The 18798-nt window shown below is 41.4% G+C and overlaps 1 protein-coding gene across 2 annotated transcripts in view; it reads left to right on the forward strand.

Annotated features, from left to right (window-relative positions):
* MACF1 (microtubule actin crosslinking factor 1) overlaps positions 1–18798 on the forward strand; it is a 378842-nt gene that overhangs the window by 156689 nt on the left and 203355 nt on the right. For both annotated transcript variants that reach the window (XM_049878833.1, XM_049878856.1), the window contains exons 3-5: positions 2615–2704; positions 6284–6361; positions 9004–9096. In XM_049878833.1, the coding sequence (XP_049734790.1) occupies positions 2615–2704; positions 6284–6361; positions 9004–9096 (261 nt within the window). The remainder of the gene's footprint in view (positions 1–2614; positions 2705–6283; positions 6362–9003; positions 9097–18798) is intronic.

Consider the following 18798-nt stretch of genomic DNA (forward strand, 5'->3'; position numbering starts at 1 on the left):
CCATGTTCTTGAGGTTAATATACTATCATATCTCTGTGATGAATATACTATATAGTAGTGTGTTAATATGCATTTTTTTCCAACATTGCATTTAGTGATGTTATGTTAGTAGCTTGAAAGGAGTCATGGAAATCAGCAGATGCTACAAAAGCAGGGCTAGATATATTGTTTTGTTCATTGTCTAGCCTTAGACTTAAGAAAGTGATAGAGGAAATCTTAATGCACATTAAACTTAAAAGTGTGTCGTGTCTATAGCCAATACATTGTGAATTGCACAAAAAATTGAGGAAATATTATTCTAATATTCCAATTATTACCTGATTCAACATGAACAGTTTTCTCCAATCAGGTAATCTACCCATCCCCTTCTTATTCCTTTACACACGCAAACACACCTGGAATATTTATACTTTTATACCTAGTCTTGGAGCCCTGATGTCGCAGTGGTTAAGAACTACAGCTGCTAACCAAAAGACCGGCAGTTTGAATCAACCAGCTGCTCCTTGGAAGCCCTATGGGGCAGTTCTACTCTGTCCTATAGGTTCACTATGAGTCGGAATCGACTCAATGGCATTGGGCTTGGTTTTGGTTTATACCTAGTCTTATGTGGTTTTCCCATCTTTTTTTTTTTAAGCTGTGGTAAAATATATGTAGCAAACAGTTTGCCATTTTAACATTTTTTATGTGTACAATTCAGAGACATTAATTATGTTCACCATGTGGTGCTACCATCACCACTATCCATTTCGAAAAGATTGTTTACACCCCAGACAAACTCAATACTCCTTCAGCTATAACTCCCATTTCCCCATTACCACCTACCACTGGTAGCCACTAACAAACTTTTGTCTGTATGCATTTGTCTATTCTAGATATTTCACGTAACTGGAATCGTGCAATATTTGTGCTTTGATGTCTGACATACCTCACTCAGCACAACGTGTTCAGGTTCAACCATGCCGTAGCACGCATCAGAAGTTCATTTGTCTTTATCGTTGAATAATACTCCATTTTGTTTATCCATTTATCTGTTGGTGGACACTGGGTTGTTTCTCCTTTTGGCCAATTTCAATAATGCTGCAGTGAACACTGATGTACATATAGTGAAAGAGTCCCTATCTAAATTCTTAGGTCGTATTGTAATTCCGTGTTTAACTTTTTAAGGAACCGTTCCCATCTTTCTTTCTGCCTATCCAAACATCTAATCTTTCAAATCCCATCTCCAGGAACTCTCCCCTTTATTTTTTCCTATTCTCATCATATTTTGAATGCTAGAATATTATAATTGGAAAGGACTAAGTAATCATCTAGTTCCTTTTCCACTCAAAGGTAGAAATCCCAAAATCTTAGTGTCTGCCTGACTAATTCTCGTGACTAGAAATCCACTACTTCTGAAAGTAGCCCTTGCTGTTGTTGTTTAGAAAAATATATATATTGAAAATGAATCTTCTTCATTGTCATTTCCACTGGTCCCCTGATTCTGTGTTGTGACCATCACTCAAATGAAATTGTTGCTAGACTTGGAATGAATCAGAAGACCTACTGCCACTTACTATAGCGAAGTGACTTTAATTTCTCAGAACTTTTGCTTCCTTGGTTTCTTCTGTGGAATGGGGGTAATAAATAAACATTGTAGGGCAGTTGTTTTGGTTAAATAAATAAAACAGGATTGTGGCTGATTATAAAGCATAGTAGTTAATGGCAGAGTCTAAAGTCAGAAGACCAAATTGAGGCCAGTTTTTTCATTTGGTGATCTTGGGTAAGTTACTTAACTTCTCTGTGCCTTGTTTCCTCGTCTGCGCAGTATGAATAATAATAATAGTACCCACGATGTGGGCATAAGGGAGAGATGAGATGACATATAAAGCATTTAGCATAGTGTTTGACAATAACCACATGCTTTTCCAAAGTGAGATTTTTCTCCCCCATAATTTTGATTGCTGAAATTCACTGTTAGAAATATTTGACGAGAGGGGTTAAATTGGAGGTATACTCTTTGAAATACTGGGTACCTAGTATTTTAGTTTCCTTTGCAGCATTGGAGCCCTAGAGGTGCGGTAGTTAAGTGCTTGGCTGCTAACCGAAAAGTTGGCAGTGGGAACCCGCCAGCTGTTCTTGGTGGCAGTCTACTTCCCTAAAGATTAGTCTTGGAAACCCTATGGGGCAGTTCTGCTCTGTCCTTTAGGGTCACTAGGAGTCAGAATTGACTCAGCGGCAATGGATTTTTGGATTTGCAGCGTCTGGAAGGCTTTTTGGACTCTGGTTGGAATAATTTCTCCATCATTGACTATCTTATCACATTTTGGTGCATAGTAATTCCTGAGAGGTTTCAGGATGACTAAGATTCCTTATCTTCGTGCCCAAGCTTCCTCGGATATTGTTTGGTGTTGGCCACGGTATGTAGTAGATGTGATTTCACTTAATTAAAAAAAAAAAAGACTTCTGGTAAGTGTTACCATCTCATATGTATTGTACTCCAGTGTAAAAATTCCTGAATTTTTTTATTGCTTTCAGTTTCAAATTCTTTGTATTGGGTTTACCTAGAACCAGAGATTCTTGCATGGATAATGAAGTAACTCAAGATCAAATAACAGTCTCCCACTCTCATTCACAGGTCCGCAAGCACATCAATGATCTCTATGAAGACCTGCGGGATGGCCATAACCTGATCTCTCTGCTGGAGGTCCTCTCGGGCATCAAATTGGTGAGCTTCCCTCTTCTGCTAATGGTGGCCTCACAAGTGTGGCTCTTTTAATGGCATATAGGTACATCTTATTGAGTGCTAGGGTAACAGTTACCACTCCTTGCTTGCTACCTAGATAATTAAATATGCCTGCCTCTTCCCAAAATGTATTAAAAATTGCTGTAGGAAATCCTGTCTTTCTGAAGGTAAATCCTGTCTGAGCCTCTCAGCTTGTCAGATAATAGTTCTTATATTTGCTTTGTTTGAGGAATTATAATAAACCTCACTTGTGGGTCTGTGGTCCTGTGCACTTGCTGCCTTTGGTGAATGCTTAGTCATTGTTTGCTGTATTTAAAGAACAGAATTTGGCACAATAGATTTTGGCTCTTTAAGTAATGTTTGACTCCTTCCAGGATTAGGGCTTGGCTTCCCCTGGGTCCTTTGTTTTGGTTTCACATCTTTTTTGCCCCAGTAGAATTTATATATTTTAATGGCTTAAAATTGACAGAAAGAAGCTTTTATGAGCACAAATTTTAGCCAGTTCTGAGCACATGGCAAATTCCAGTTCTTCCCTGACCCTCATTTATAATCTTATAATTAATCAGAATTTTTCTTTAACTCTACAGGACTGTACCCTTCAGTGCTCATAAAGTTATATTTTGGGCAATTTGGCTGGTATATTTGATAAATTTGTAGTGATTTTATATTGAAAAGTGCTTACAAAATAGGTTAAAACTACTGCAGTCTAATTTTATTTCCTAACCTTTGAAACCCTATAGGTGTTTATGGAGATACCCATGAGATAGCATCTTTTCAGCAACTGCCATCCAATTTTATCTCTTTCATGGTTATTCTCATAAAAGCAGAGTGGGTGGGTGAATATGGAGAACTGAAGATATATTTCAACATTAAGTGTTTAGTGTAATCATCCGCTCTGGTCTTGATTTGGTTTTGCATCTTTTTGGAGGTGGGAGGGTATTTTCACTTTTTTTTTTTTTTTATGTTGCATTCATTTCCTTTCATTTTTGTGTTGTGAATTCTTGTTATTCTGTTGTGTCTTTGCCTTGGTTGATGGCCAAAGGAGCCAGCAGGGCTGAAGACCCTCCGTCTGGTGAGCATGCCCTCCTGGCGTCATACAAACAGCGAGGAGCAGGAGGAGGAAGATGATGATGATGTAGTAGGTCCTCCTGGGGTTGCCAGCACCGCAGCTGGCACTGCAGGGCCATCAGAGAGTCTGAGGTTCTCAAGGTCTCCAAGTAGCTCAGTTACCAATTGCCTTCTCCCCTTTCCACCTGGGAATGTAGGTCCCAAAGAAAGTGGTTAAAACTAATTGTGCCTCTTACCACTGTTTGCTGATCCTGGAGTGGGAATTGTTTTGCCTACCTGAGAGTGGTTGGCACCAAAAGAATAATGGTGTCTGAAGGTGTCAAGTCCTGTTGTCACCTGGAGACCTCTAGCTTTCTGGTGGCCTTGCTGTGTTGTTTGAGTCCAGATTGCAGAATTGTGGAGGGCTTAGTTGACAGCATGACAGTTAATTGCTCATGGCTCCACACTCTAGACTAACTAACTGGTACTCTTTCCACCTCTCTAGCCTCCGGGTTTTCATCACTTGCCACGCCATTTGTTTTCAAATCAGCCTGTTGTTTGCAAACCACTCACTGCATGGTGTTGTTGGTAGAGGACAGCAATTTAACATGCATGTCTTAGGGTATTTATTTTGGTGATGGTTGTAGGGGAGTAAATATTAGAACGTGTTAGAGGGGCATTTCATGTTGGTAGGTCCTAAATAATAGCTCATAATCTTTCTTCAGAAGTAAGTAGACAATATCCCCAGCCCTTGTCCCCTTAAAGTCATCTTTTCACCTCACTGATCTCTCTTCCCATTGCCTTAGAGCCTTCAATTTTCCAGGTTCTGTCATTTCTTAGGTCCCTGGGCGGCACAAAAGGTTTGTATTTGACTGAGGAGCCCTGGTGGCACAACAGTTACGTGCTTGACTGCTAACCAAAAGATTGGTGGTTCAAACCCACCCAGTGGCTCCATGGAAGAAAGACCTGGCAATCTCTTCCCATAAAGATTACAGCCTAGAAGACCCTGAGGAGCAGTTCTCCTCTGTTACAAGCCAAAATCGACTCGAAGCTACCTAACAACAATGCTAACCTAAAGTAGTTCAAGCCCACCCAGCAGTGCCATAGAAGAAAGGCCTGGAAATCTGCTTCCATAAAGATTACAGCCAAGAAAGCTCTGTGGAGCAGTTCCCTTCTGTAACACATGGGGTTGTCATGAGTTGGAATCAACTTGATGGCAGAAGGTTTTTCGGTTTGGTCATTCCCCAAGCTATATGCACAGTTAGTTTAGTTGAGATCACTGAGAAGAAGTTCTTGCTGAAAAGATTTTCCCTAGACCTTTGATTTAGAAAGTTACCTGTTTCCCAGAGAGGCCTTGGCATATCTGTAGATTGTCCTAGTTTGGGAGTATTGCTTAGCAGGCTTTGGGGTAAACAGGGAGATGTTCCACCTTTCTCTCTCTAAGTGTTGGGTGTTTTTTTTTTTTTGCCCATTTTGATCTTGCGTAATATTTCCTCTCTGCAGGTACCCACAACAGAGCTACCTTGTATTTCATTAGCCTTTAATTAGTACCAATTTGACATTTACAAATGAATTGATTATAATCTAGTAAGAGTAACGTTTTAGTTCCCAGTTTGAGTAAAACGAAAGAAAACATTGGAAAGTAAGCAGAAGAAAATGTTCTAGAGGTAGATAGCCATCCCTGCTTGTGCTCACAGGCAAACAGTCTTCATTTACTTTCGATGGATAGCAGTCGAACTTTGGACAGGGTACCAGAGACACCAAATGGTGATGGGTCGTGTGACATCCAGGACTGAGTGACTAGCAAGATTGGGAACAAAGAAAGAATAACTTTCTTTGGGGTATTATGTTCAACAGCCTATATCATCAAGGTTTTGTTAACTGTCTATATTTCATGCTGGAGTAAAAGGTGCCTTCCCTATATCAATACCCATTTTTCTGGGGAATTGATAACTTCCTGATTTTTGCCTCCCATTTTGGATATTTTCACTTGTTCACTGAGCACGTGCAACTCCCCATTCCCCAGTATTTGAGTGGGCTGCCTCTAGGTCCTTTGGCCAGGTTTATAACAAGGTCTACTCTGTCCGTTACTGTCCATTATACAATCAGGGCTCTCCATCCTTCTCTTACAATAGCATCTCACTGTGATTTCGGGAGCCATAGAGCTTTTGTCTTCGTTCCCATTAACCTCGCGTCCAGAGCCTTGCTCTGCCTCGTGTGACTGCAGGAGGGTCTGTGGAGATGCTGCGGCACCAATTCAGTGCCAGCAGTCGGAACGTACTGTGTGCTCACAGGATGCGTCATGGTCAGCGAGGCACACGGCACCTCTGAGAGCCTAGTGAGGCACACAGGTCCTGCTCTTCATCAGTGCTTTATGCAAGGCTCCCACGCCTGGCTTCAGCCATGTGAAATTCTTTTGTGGTCTTTTAGTCCTTGAAATGAAGGAGGAAAAGCGTCTGTGTGGGTAAATTGGTATAGCTAAAAATTAACGTTTTTTGGTTTGTTTGTTCGCAGCCCCGAGAGAAGGGCAGGATGCGTTTTCATAGGTTGCAGAATGTGCAGATTGCCCTGGACTTCCTGAAGCAGCGGCAGGTAAGACCATCCTCTGCGTTCCCCATTCTGCCAGGGACTGTCGGCACTGGGGCCCTACTTAGGGATGTTCTCAGTGACCCTAGTAAGCCCTCAGTAAATGCTAAATCTGACTGACCCAGTTCTGATGCTCACTTCTAGTATAGCAATTGCATTATGGTTGGACAACTCATTTGGTCGTTAGCCCTTACTTAAGAGGGCATGACCCCCTGGAAAGGGAGAGGGTTCACAGAGAGGAGCAAGATGCTGAAGACTGAACCTTGGGGACTGACCTCAGGTGGGAATCAAAGTGAAGAAGAAAGATAAACCAGCAAAGAAGATGAAAAAAAGGTGGCACATCCAGGAAGAGGGAGAACCAGCGTGCTTATATCATCATGAAAACTAGATGAGGGCATTGTCTGGAGTGTTGAGTGCCACATCAGGTCTGAGAAAAAGGTTTTAGCTCTTAGGCATTGGTGACTTACAGTTTTGAGAAAGCAGTAAAATATAGAGTATAGCCGACCTAGATATGTTGTTGTGTGTCGTCGAGTAGATTTTCCACCCTAGATAAGGAAGGTAGACAACAACGCATTTATAGACATACGAGGAGAAGCCAATGAAGAGGTTAAGGTTGAAAATGAGAGTGAGGAAGAGTATTAAGTGTTAGGCCTTGAGGTACCTTAGAGATCTTTTAGTTCAGTTTCTCATTTTATAGATAAAGAAACTGAGATCTAAACGCGTAAATTGACCAGGCCCAAATCACACAAGTTAGAGCAAAGCTGGGACTTTAACCCAGATCTGACTTGTAGTTCAGCACTCCTTCCACAATCTAGGCTGTTTTCTTCACACCATCCTTCCTCTCATTGCTTCCTGTTTCATGGAACCAAGTCCCGGAATTGAGGGATAGGATCCAGAGCTGGTGTGGTTACCTTTGAAAAAATTTTTTTTACCTCTTCTTTGGAAAAAGGAAGGAAAGAGAGGTAAAGATAGATACTTTGTAGTGGAGAGGAAGGAGAAGAAAGTGAGGGAATTTATCTTCTTGGAGTGAGCTTTATGGAAAACATTTGGTGTTGCCAAGCGACAGTAACGGTCAAGTTGAAGTTAAATGGTATGGTATGTGTTGGACTCAGCTCGATTTTGGCACTCATATCAACAGTTTCCATTTCCTTGGGAGGTTCTCTTTGTTTGTGCTCCTTCAGAAATTTACTTCTTCTAATATAACATGTATGACTATATTGTTATTTCTCTGTTTGCCCCAGTGCACTGTGGGCTGTATGAGGACAGGGAACATACTCTCACTTAACACACAGATTTCAGTTTAGTTGAAGAGGTAGAGAGAGGGCTGAAAAGACAGTTTACCACAACCGAGTGGGAGCTCCATGAGGGCATGACAGAAGAGGCCAACAGAGGGGTTGAGGTGGAAGAAGGGCGATCAGCTAGCTATCTCTGTTTGCCTGGGACGCTCCTGGTTTTAGCACTGAAAGTGCTTTGTACTGGGAAACCCCTCAGTTCCCAGCAGACTGGGATGATTGGTCCCCCTAGGTGGAGGGGAGGGCCTGTGTGTCAGTGCACATTGTGTTGTAATGAGATTTTAGGAGTAAAGCTGTGATGCTATGGGAGGCATTGGCAGGTGTGGATGTCTATGTCAAAGGAGGGAAAATGGAGGTAGGAGCAGGCCAAGCACTGGTGAGGGATTTGTATTTGATACCAGGGCATTACTAACCAGTTGCTGTCAAGTCAGTTCTGACTCATGGCGACCCCATGTGTGTCAGAGTAAAACTGCTCCTTAGGGTTTTCAGCGGATGACTTTTCAGCCTTCCTTCTGAGGCCCCTCTGGGTAGACTTCAACCGCTAACCTTTTGGTTAGTAGCCAAATGCATTAATGATTTGCAGCATCCGGGGACTCAAAGACTAGTGAGAGAGAAGAGAGACCTCTTTCTTAACCTCAAAAAAAAAAAAAAAAAAAAAGGGCTCTGATGACTTAATTAAAAAGCAATGCACAATATCACGTGCTTGGAAGGTTGTCCTGCTGGTGGGAATTCAGAATGGTCCAACTACTCTGGAAAAACAGTTAGGCAGTTTCTTTTGAAGTTAGGCATATAACGTGGCAACTCCACTCCAAGGAATGTACCATAGAGAAATTAAAACTTACAGTCACACAAACATTTATAATTGCCCAAAACTGGAAACAGCTCAAATGTCCTTCATTGGGTAAATGGATGAACACTGTGTAGTACATCCATACAGTGGAATACTACTCAGCAATGAAAAGGAGCAAACTACTGATACATATAATAGCTTAGATGGATCTCAAGGGCGTTATGCTGAGTAAAAAAAGCTAATATCAAAAGGCTACATATATGATTCCATTTATATGACATTCTGGAAATGGCAAAACTAGGAACTGGGAGCTGATCGGTGGTTACCAAGAGTTAGGAGTGGGGACAGAGTTTATTACAAAGGGGCAACATGAGGGAACTTCTTGGAGTAATGGAACTATTCTGTTATCCTGGTTGAGTTGGTAGTTACACAAATCTCTAGGTGAATTAAAACTCATAGAATTGTACACCAAAAAGTCAGTTTTTATTCTCTATGTAATGTAAATCTGTAAAAAAGCAAAACAAAACAAAAAACTCCAGGGCTCTGAGAACTTTTTTTTTTTTTAGGTTAAACTGGTGAATATTCGTAATGATGACATCACGGATGGCAACCCGAAGCTGACCCTGGGCCTGATCTGGACCATTATTTTGCACTTCCAGGTAGGGCCCATGAAATGTGGGGTTCATTCTGTTGCTTGGTTGGACGTGGCCTAGGAAGAACTAGAAGTTGCACCGCCTCCCATGGGCCTCTTTGAGCCTGCCTTCTTTGTATTTGGTAGGAAACAAGGATAGGGATGGGAGTCTGGAAAGGAGGGTTAAGATTGGCCTAGAGACAAAGCCATTGCAGCCTAAACCCAGAACTTCCTCATCGTTTTCATGATTAAATGGGGGCTTTTTCACTTCTTTGTGGTTTGGCCCTGTGATTGGCTGTGTGGTTATTAGAGGTCTGTTTGCTCAGCCGAGTCAAAGCTTGGCTCTTTCGGGACTCAGGAGTATCAGGGATGGGGAGAGATAAAGGTTTTGATGCTTTAGAAGGGTGGGATGAGAGCTAATAATCTTGTTTTGGTGTAGACTTCTGTTCATCTCTAAAGATCTTAAAACAAGCCTGGTTAATTGTAGCACCTTAGTGGCTGGGTTTGTGTATGTGCTTCTCAGGACAACCTCGTGGTATCCATCACATCCAAGAGCAGTGGCATCTTGGGAAAGAGTGTTCACATGGTCACACAGCCTTCCTGTTCCTCCCCGCTTCCTGAAAAGACTTAATCGTTTTTAAGTCTAGATTGCTGCTTGGAAAATACCACACTCTACTTTTATGACCGTTTGAATTACTTTAGCCCAACCAAATAAAGGTGTTTCGCAGGTAGCTTCGTATACCCAGTTACTGCTCATCAGGTCAATAGATTAGAGGGAAATCCTCCCCCCCCACCCCTCCCACCAGGTGGGAAAAGAGGGGACTGACCTCAGGGACTGTAGCTGCTCTGAGGTCCTAACTGGGGAGATAGCTCCACCTGCTGGTTGAACACAGAACAGTCTCTGGTGTCTCAGAATTCTTAAGAATCTGACAAAATTCTTGCTTAGACCTGTTTCTTGGGACTCTGGTTGGGGCCATTGCTGGGAATCGGGAGCATGGGTAGACTTAGGAAAGTGTGCAGGTGATATGTACTTTTATGGAATCCCAGGGTGTTCTCAGGCATGCTTTGGGTGTAGGGGTAACCAGGACCATGAACTTGACAAGTGTGCCTTGTCAGGGTGGGAACTAGAACACATAGAAGCTTTTTTTTTTTTTTTAACTTTTATGGCGATCTGGATTTACCCTTTGGAACCCTCGAGAACAGAGAAGGTTTTTAGAGAAACATTTGTTTATTTTTTGCCCCATTGCACACTGTGGGTGCCCAACGTTGGTCTCACAGACATAAGAGGAATTTACCCACCGTGTCTGTCCTTTCCCTCCCTGCAACTAAATCTCTTAAAGGAAGCAAACTCAGCGTCGAAGGATTGAAAACCCTGCTGTGGCAGAAGAGATAAGGATAATTACTTCCATCTTTCCCTTTACCAGTTTTCAGAATAGCTAGTTGATTCCCTAAAATCCTTCAGAGGTGACCAGTGAGAGGTTTTTTTTTTTTCCTGCTTTCTTCTTTTTCTTTTTAGGTATCACAATGACTCACAGATTTTTAACAGACAATGCGTTTCAAGCAAATACAGTTATTCTTCTTCTGTACTGAAATAGCCCCATCTTTGGCCAATAAGAGCCTCTTCAAGTTTACTCCTGAGTCCTTTGACATGACCCTGGTGGTCTTTGGTAACTTCCTTTATTCTTGTGTGATAAGATGTTCTTGGCTCTTCTTGTGTATTTTCTGTCCCAGGCTTAAAATCGGCCATTTCTCCAAGAAACCCTGATACTTTATTTACTGACAACAATCTTAGTGTTGCTAGGTTGGTCATTGTTTCTAGGCTTTTTTCCTGTGGACAGAGCTGGGCAATACTTGTCCTTTTCTCTTATAAAAATGAATTCATGTTAATATTTCTAACTCAAATTTATGATTACAGTTTTATTTAACTTACTTATTTTTATTTTTATCTTTGTGTCTTTTTTCTTATGATGAAAATCTTGATCCTAACAATAGTAATATAGTTATGTGTTCCGTTTTACACACATACACATTAAATATATATGTAATATATGATTAAAAATAACAATATAATTATTGTTAACAATATGATTACTAAAATGTTTATGATTTCTTTGCTGTTCTTTTTGTCCTTAGTGTGTATCTCCTAAGGATGTACAATTACTGTATTCTAAAGTCGTATGAAATAATTTCTCTCTGTCATTAAGCCAGCAATGAAGTACACAATTAGATACATTTGTTTTGTTTGCTTTCAATTTTTAGGCATTGCTTGTTTCAGTTTTATGTTATGTAGGGATTTACATTGTTCCAAAGTGAAATCAAAAAGCAAACACAAGATATATTCAGAGAAGTCTCACTTTTGCCTTTGTTTCCTCTATCCTATTTCTTCCCTTTTCCTCTACCTAACCTTTTTAAAACACCTTTTTGGTTCTCCTTCTATTGTTTATCTTAAGAAAAAACAATTTTATTAAGATATAATTTGGACTTCACAAAATTTACCCGTCTTAAGGGTTCAGTTCAATGAGTTTCTACTAAGCTGTGCAACTGTCACCATAATCCAGGATCAGAACATTCCCAGCACCCCTAAAAGATCTGTCTTCCCATTTACAGTCGTTCTGCACTGCCGTGCTCAGCCCAAGGCAACCACTGATCTGCTTTCTGTCTCTATAAAATCCAGTGCCGTCGAGTTGATTCCGACTCACAGTGACCCTGTAGGACAGAAGAGAATTGCCCGATAGAGTTTCCAAGGAGCGCTTGGCGAATTCCAGCTGCTGACCCTTTGGTTCGCAGCCGTAGTACTTAACCACTACGCCACCAGGGTTTCCTCTGTCTCTAGAGATCTGCCTTTTCTGGACAGCTCATGACAGTGGAATCATTCGGCATGTGGCTTCTTTCACTGAGCCTACATCAGTCCTTCATCCCTTTTTATTGCTGAATAGTACTCTCTTGTATGGGTATACTGTATATTTTGCTTATCCATTTAGCAGTTAATGAGCATTTGGATTATTTTCATTTTTTGGCTATTATAAATACTGATGTGAATATTCATGTGCTAGTCTTCGTGTGGACCTGTGTTTTCATTTCTCTCAGGAGTGGAATTGCTGGGTGTATGGTAAGCTTATGTTTGACTTTTTAAGAAGTTAAACTCTTTTCCAAAGTGGTTATACCCTTTTATATCCTCACTAGCAACGCATGAAAGTTCCTGTTTTTTCAGATCCTTGCCAACATTTTTTATCATCTGTCTCTTAGACTATAGCCATTGCAGTGGGTGTGAAATTTACTTGCGGTTTGTTTGTAGGAAAATGTATTCTTTGAGTTCCACAAATATTTACTGAGTACCAGCTGTGAGCAAGGCCTTAGGTACACTCTGTGGGAGATACAAAATTGAATGGGACCAGACTCTAGCCCACTGGACTTTATAATTCAGGGGAGTGAGAAGAGACATATCATAACGTTAGAGAGGTTTAAAGAGTGAGGGAGTTATGGCGCAGGGAGATGAAACACAGTAGGTACTCAATAATTGGTAGCAGTTTGTTATAATTATTAATGGACTTTGTAACTCCCAGGGCTTTCCACCCAACCTACTGTTCTCTGCCCTGTTACCAGTTTTACAGAAAGGTTTAAACAGCTCTGATCTAGTCCGTCTTCTGCATGCATGATGGCTCCCTGCTTTTCTGTTTGCTGTTTTAGTGTAGCTGAATGCCTTTTTTTTAATCCTCTTCTCATAGAGGGCAGCCCTGCTGCCAGAGTTACTTCCCAGATGTGATTATTAATTCCTTTTCTTTCTTATTTCTGAAGACTTGGTGTTTGCCTATATTAGCTAAGTAGTTGGGAATGTGGAGAAAAGTCCCCTGCTTGCAAAGCTTTTGGTTGGCTAATAAAGGATATATTGGGCTTCTATCCTCCTTGTCTTGCCTCAGGTTGTGATATATCTCTTGCTAGTTGTCCATCATTGTAGTTTTCTGGTCTTTTACTATTGAGCATCTGTTCGCTGTGCCCACCCAGAACCCATGCTGTATAAAGCCAAACAGAAATGCAGAGAACTATCACATGTTAGGGGAACAGCAAAATGGTCATCATAGTCAATCTCTGTTAGTGGTACTAATAAAGCAGAGCAGTGATACAGATATAGGTAGAGGTGGCGGTAGTCATCTCCAGGGCGTGTTCGTGTGACGGAGAGGCTGGTTCCAGATTAAAAACTTCGCTATTACTGATGAGACGGATGTTTATGGTTTCTAAAGTGCTTTGACACATATTAAAGCATTATGTGCTAAAAGAGCTAAATGGTTCAGAGTTTGGTTTTTTTTCCTTAATTTTAACATGAGCTTTTAGTTATGAAAATTTCAAGTACTTGGAATAGTATGGAAAATTTTATAACAGATTCTGTGCGTGTACGCCCCTTCAAGATTAAACAGATGTAATATATTTGTTATGTTTATTCAGGGTTTTCTCTCTCTCCCACTCTTTTCTCTTTCAAGAAATAAAACATTTCAGACACAGCTAACTTTTCTTCCTCCTGCCCCACCAAGAAAACACTATCCTGAAGTTGATGTACATCACCCTTGTGTATGTTTTTTACCTTTATGACAGCTGAGATATTCATAAAAACGTGTTGTTTTGTATGTTTTTATATTTGACACAAATAATACATTTTATATATCCTTTTTTTTAATTCAACTTTGTTTTCAGGGTTTATCCAAGTTGATAAAAGAAGATCAGATTTGTTCATTTTAACTGATTTATGTAGAGTGCAATAAGAGCAGTGTCCCCTGCAGTCATACAATCCAGCTATTATTTGCAGTATATTATTTCTTTGTGCAAAGAAGTCATTCTTTGCTGCAGGGCACGTCTGTGTACAGGTGTCCTTTTGCACATAGGAATGAAGGTTTTTTGGACAGATATCTGGAATGGAATTGTTGGGTTTTACGCTTTTATTCAACATCACTGTATTTTTCAGATTGCTTTCAAAAGTGATTGACTTAGAATATTATGTTAGATAACACTTAGTACTATTTGACATATTACATGTTTACTTGTTTGTTTATTTTCTGTCCGGCTCCCTGCACTCAGATGTAAGCCAAACAATGGGAGGCATTTTTTCTTTCCTGCTCTCTCCTATAATTTTCAGTGCTAGGAACATTGCTTGGCATAGAATAGGTACTCAATAAATGTTTGTTAAGTGAATGAATTTGATCTTCTCAAAGCTGTGAGGGTAGGGAGACTAGGGAAATAGGCTGTGATGTCTGTTTTCCTTGCACCCATTGTTTAAATGAGGAAACTGGAACAGGAACCAACTGACTTTTTTGGGTCACACATCCTCATAACAATAGGATTCCTTGGCTCTTGTTTTTACCCAAGCCTCTTTTAAGGTATATGTTAGGATTTGTAATTTTTGAGAAAGATATTAAAAGTTTTTGATAGACTCTGACAAAATTAGTTTTCCAACTCTTAAATGTTTGTTAAATACTAGTGTATGTCTAGCACTATGCTAGTTTTTAACAAACTAGTTGAATTTGTGAAAGACAGCATAACATACCACCACTTGTCTGTAAATTTGCTGTATTGTGGTGGCTTGTGTGTTGCTGTGATGCTGGAAGCTATGCCACCAGTATTTCAAATACCAGCAAGGTCATCTATGGTGGACAGGTTTCAGTGGAGCTTCCAGACTAAGACAGAATAGAAACAATCTACTTCTGAAAAAAATTGGCCAGTGAAAACCTTAGGAATAGCAGCGAAACATTGCCTGACATAGTGCCAGAAGATGAGCCCTTCAGGTTGGAAGGCACTCGAAATACAACTGGGGAAGAAGCTGCCTCCTCAAAATAGAGTTGACCTTAATGACATGGATGGAGTCAAGCTTTCAGGACCTTCATTTGCTGATGTGGCACAACTCAAAATGAGAACACACAGCTGCAAACATCCATTGATAATCGGAATGTGGTATGTACGAAGTGTGAATCTAGGAAAATTGGAAGCCATCAAAAATTAAATGGAATGCATAAAGATCAATATCCTAGACATTAGTGAGCTGAAATGGACTGGTATTGGCCATTTTGAATTGGGCAATCATATGGTTGTCTATGCAGGTAATGACAGCTTGAAGAAGAATGGTGTTGCATTCATTGTCAAAAAAGAACATATAGTGCTGTCACTGATAGGATAATATCCATACACCTACAAGGAAGACCAGTTAATGTGACTATTACTGAAATTTACGCATCAACCACTAAGGCCAAAAATGAAGAAATTGAAGATTTTGACCAACTTCTGCAGTCCAAAATTGATCAAACATGCAATCAAGATGCATTGATAATTATCGGTGACTGGAATGTTAAAGTTGGAAACAAAGAAAGATCAATAGTTGGAAAATATGGCCTTTGGTGATAGAAATGATGCCGGAGATAGCACGATAGAATTTTACAAGACCAAAGACTTTTTCATTACAAATACCATAATTCAACAACATAAATGATGAGTACACATGTGAACCTTTGCCAGGTGGCATACACAGGAATAAAATTGACTACATCTGTGGAAAGAGACGATGGAGAAGCTCAGTATCATCAGTCAGAAGAAGGCCAGGGGTTGACTATGGAACAGACCATTAATTGTTCATATGCAAGTTCAAGTTGAAGCTAAAGAAAATTGAAACAAGGCCATGACAGCCAAAGTACAACCTTGAGTATATCCCACCTGAATTTATAGAGACCATCTCAAGAATAGATTTGATGCATTGAACACTAATGACCAAAGACCAGATGATTTGTGTGGGATGACATCAAGGACACCATACATGAAGAAAGCAAAAGGTTGTTAAAAAGACAGGAAAGAAAATGGATGTCAGAAGAGACACTGAACCTTGCTCTTGAACTTAGAGTAGCAACTTGCACTTGCCCTTAGAGTAGGTAATGTGAATGGAAGAAATGACATAAAAGAGCTGAACAGGAGATTTCAAAGGGCAGTTAGAGAAGACAAAAGTAAAACACTATAATGAAATATGCAAAGACCTGGAGTTAGAAAACCAAAAGGGAAGAACATGCTTGACATTTCTAAAGCTGAAAGAACTGAAGAAAAAAAAAAAAAATTTCTAGCCTCGAGTTGCAATATTGAAGGATTCTATCGGCAAATAAGAAGTACTCAGCATCAGGATTGGAGGAAGACTCATTAACAACCTATAATATTCAGGTGACACAACCTTGCATGCTGAAAGTGAAGACTTGAAGCACTTACTGAGGAAGGTCAAAGATTACAGCCTTCAGTATGGATTATACCTCAACATATAAAAAGAGCAAAAATCCTCACAACTAGATCAATAAGCAACAGCATGATAAGCAGAGAAAAGACTGAAGTTGTCAAAGATTTCATTTTACTTGGGTCCACAATCACTGCCCATGGAAGCAGCAGTCAAGAGATCAAATGACATATGGCATTGGGAAAATCTGCCGCAAAAGGCTTCTTTAAAGTGTTAAAAGCAAAGATGTCACCTTGAGGACTAAGGTGCGCCTGACCCAAGCCATGGTACTTTCTCAATCACCTCATATATATGTGAGAGCTGGACAATGAATAAGGAAAACCAAAGAGAATTGATGCCTTTGAATTATGGTGTTGGTGAAGAATATACCATGGATATACCATGGACTGTAAGAAGAATGAACAAATCTGTCTTGAAAGAAGTACAGCCAAACTGCTCCTTAGAACCGATGATGGTGAGACTTGGTCTCGTGTACTTTGAACATGTTATCAGGAGGGACCAGTCTCTGGAGAAAGACATCATGCTTGGTAAAGTAGAGGGTCAGCGAAAAAGCGGAAGACCCTCAATGAGACGGATCAACACAGTGGCTGCAACAATGGGCTGAAACATGGCAACAATTGTGAGAATTATATGGACTAGGCACTGTTTCATTCTGTTGTACACAGTGTCTCTATGAGTCAGAACAGGCTTGAGGACAACTAACAACAACAACAACAACAACCTAAGCAAAATCTTGAACAACGCAGGAAGCATCAAAAGAAGATGGAAGGAGTACACAGAGTCACTGTACCAAAAACAGTTGGTCAACCTTCAGCCTTTTCAAGAGGTAGCATATGATCAAGAGCCAATAGTATTGAAGGAAGAAGTCCTAGCTGCACTGAAGGCATTGGCAAAAAACAAGACTTCAGGAATTGGTGGAATACCAGTTGAGATGTTTCAACAAATGGGTGCATTGCTGGAGGCACTCACTCATCTATGCCAAGAATTTGGAAGACAGTTACCTGGCCAACCAACTGAAAGAGATCCCTATTCATGCCCATTCCAAAGAAAGGTGATCCAATAAAATGTAGGATTTATCAAACAGTATCATTAATATCACCTGAAATAACATCGTGATTAAAAGTCTCAGAGTTAAGGCTGAGCCAAGATGGTGGCTTAGTCACACACACCGTAATGTCTTCCTGCACCAAAGATCCAGTAAAATAAGCAAAATGGGAATAGATAACAATCCAGGAACCCCAAACATCAAAAAAAGAAGGTCTAAGGACTGAACTGAACACTGACTAAAAGGAAAAAGTGAGTGAATGCAGTGAAAGAGGAGTAATAAGGAACGGAGGAGCTCAGCCAGCCATCCTGGATCGACATGGCCATCTTAGGACAAAGCCAGGAGTGACCCTGGGTGAAGAAAATAGCAAGGGAACTTCACAACTTTCCCAGAAGGGACAGAGAAACTCTGTAGACATGCATGGAAAGAAGCAGAGGCAGGGCGGGAGCCAGGATCCAGAACTGGAGATACTCAGGAGTGGTAGCCCCAGACCTCTGGGGTGAGAGCACTCATGAGACGGTGAACCCGCAGAGTGTCAGTGGAACTTTCCTACCCAAACGGTGACTGGGCAGCCCTCCCCGCACACACCCGACAGGAGACAGCTTCTGCTCGCTAGCTGTAGCTGCTGCAAGTTGCGCCGGCACCCATGACCTTAGCCAGAGGGACACATTCCCTCTCACCCTATCCTCCTGATCAGAGGTGACAGAGAGTCCCATACCCAAGCCACTTCGGCTGACCAGAGGACTACAACACAAGCATTTCCTCTTACCCCCATCTCACCAACCCTGTCTGCTACTCCTCGTTGCCCACCCAGTGAGCGAGACTATGCTCACCCCTGTGCGCATACGCACCTATCATCTATACCCCCTCCAAGGGACCGGTGGGGTGCAGTGGTGGCAAGACAGTGAGAGAGCTCACTTGCTGCTGTCTCTGCTTTCCCCTCACCTGGTGAGGGGTGGAGGAGACGCAATATGTGTGTACCCCTCTGCTGCCCTATTCTCCCTCCCCCTGCCCAACATGAGGCAGAGGTGACACGATTGTGCATGCATTTGCCCGGGACGACTTCTGCCCTTAGCCCATCCAGTGTGGGACAGAGGAGTAGCAACTGCATGTGCATCCCGCCTGAGGCCCTTTCCTCTCTCCCCCTGCCCAGTGCAAGGCAGAAGTGGAGCGAGTGCATGTGCATATGCCCACTGCACCTTCTTCCTCTTGCCACCCATCGATGGGTGTAGTGTGACTGAGCGAACATCCTCGTGCCGTTTCCTCCTCCCTTCTCCCACCCAGGAGGAGGCCAAAGGAGAGTGACCGCACATATGTCCTCCAGCCGCCCCCTCTCTACCAACCATACCCCCCCCAAGTGGCAAGAGGTGATGACCAAGCCCCCACTTGTCCACCCCACCCCCACACTGGTCATTCTACCTGCAAGGAGATCACCA

Source organism: Elephas maximus, chromosome 3 (genome assembly GCF_024166365.1).
Source record: "Elephas maximus indicus isolate mEleMax1 chromosome 3, mEleMax1 primary haplotype, whole genome shotgun sequence".
Lineage (NCBI taxonomy): Eukaryota > Metazoa > Chordata > Mammalia > Proboscidea > Elephantidae > Elephas > Elephas maximus.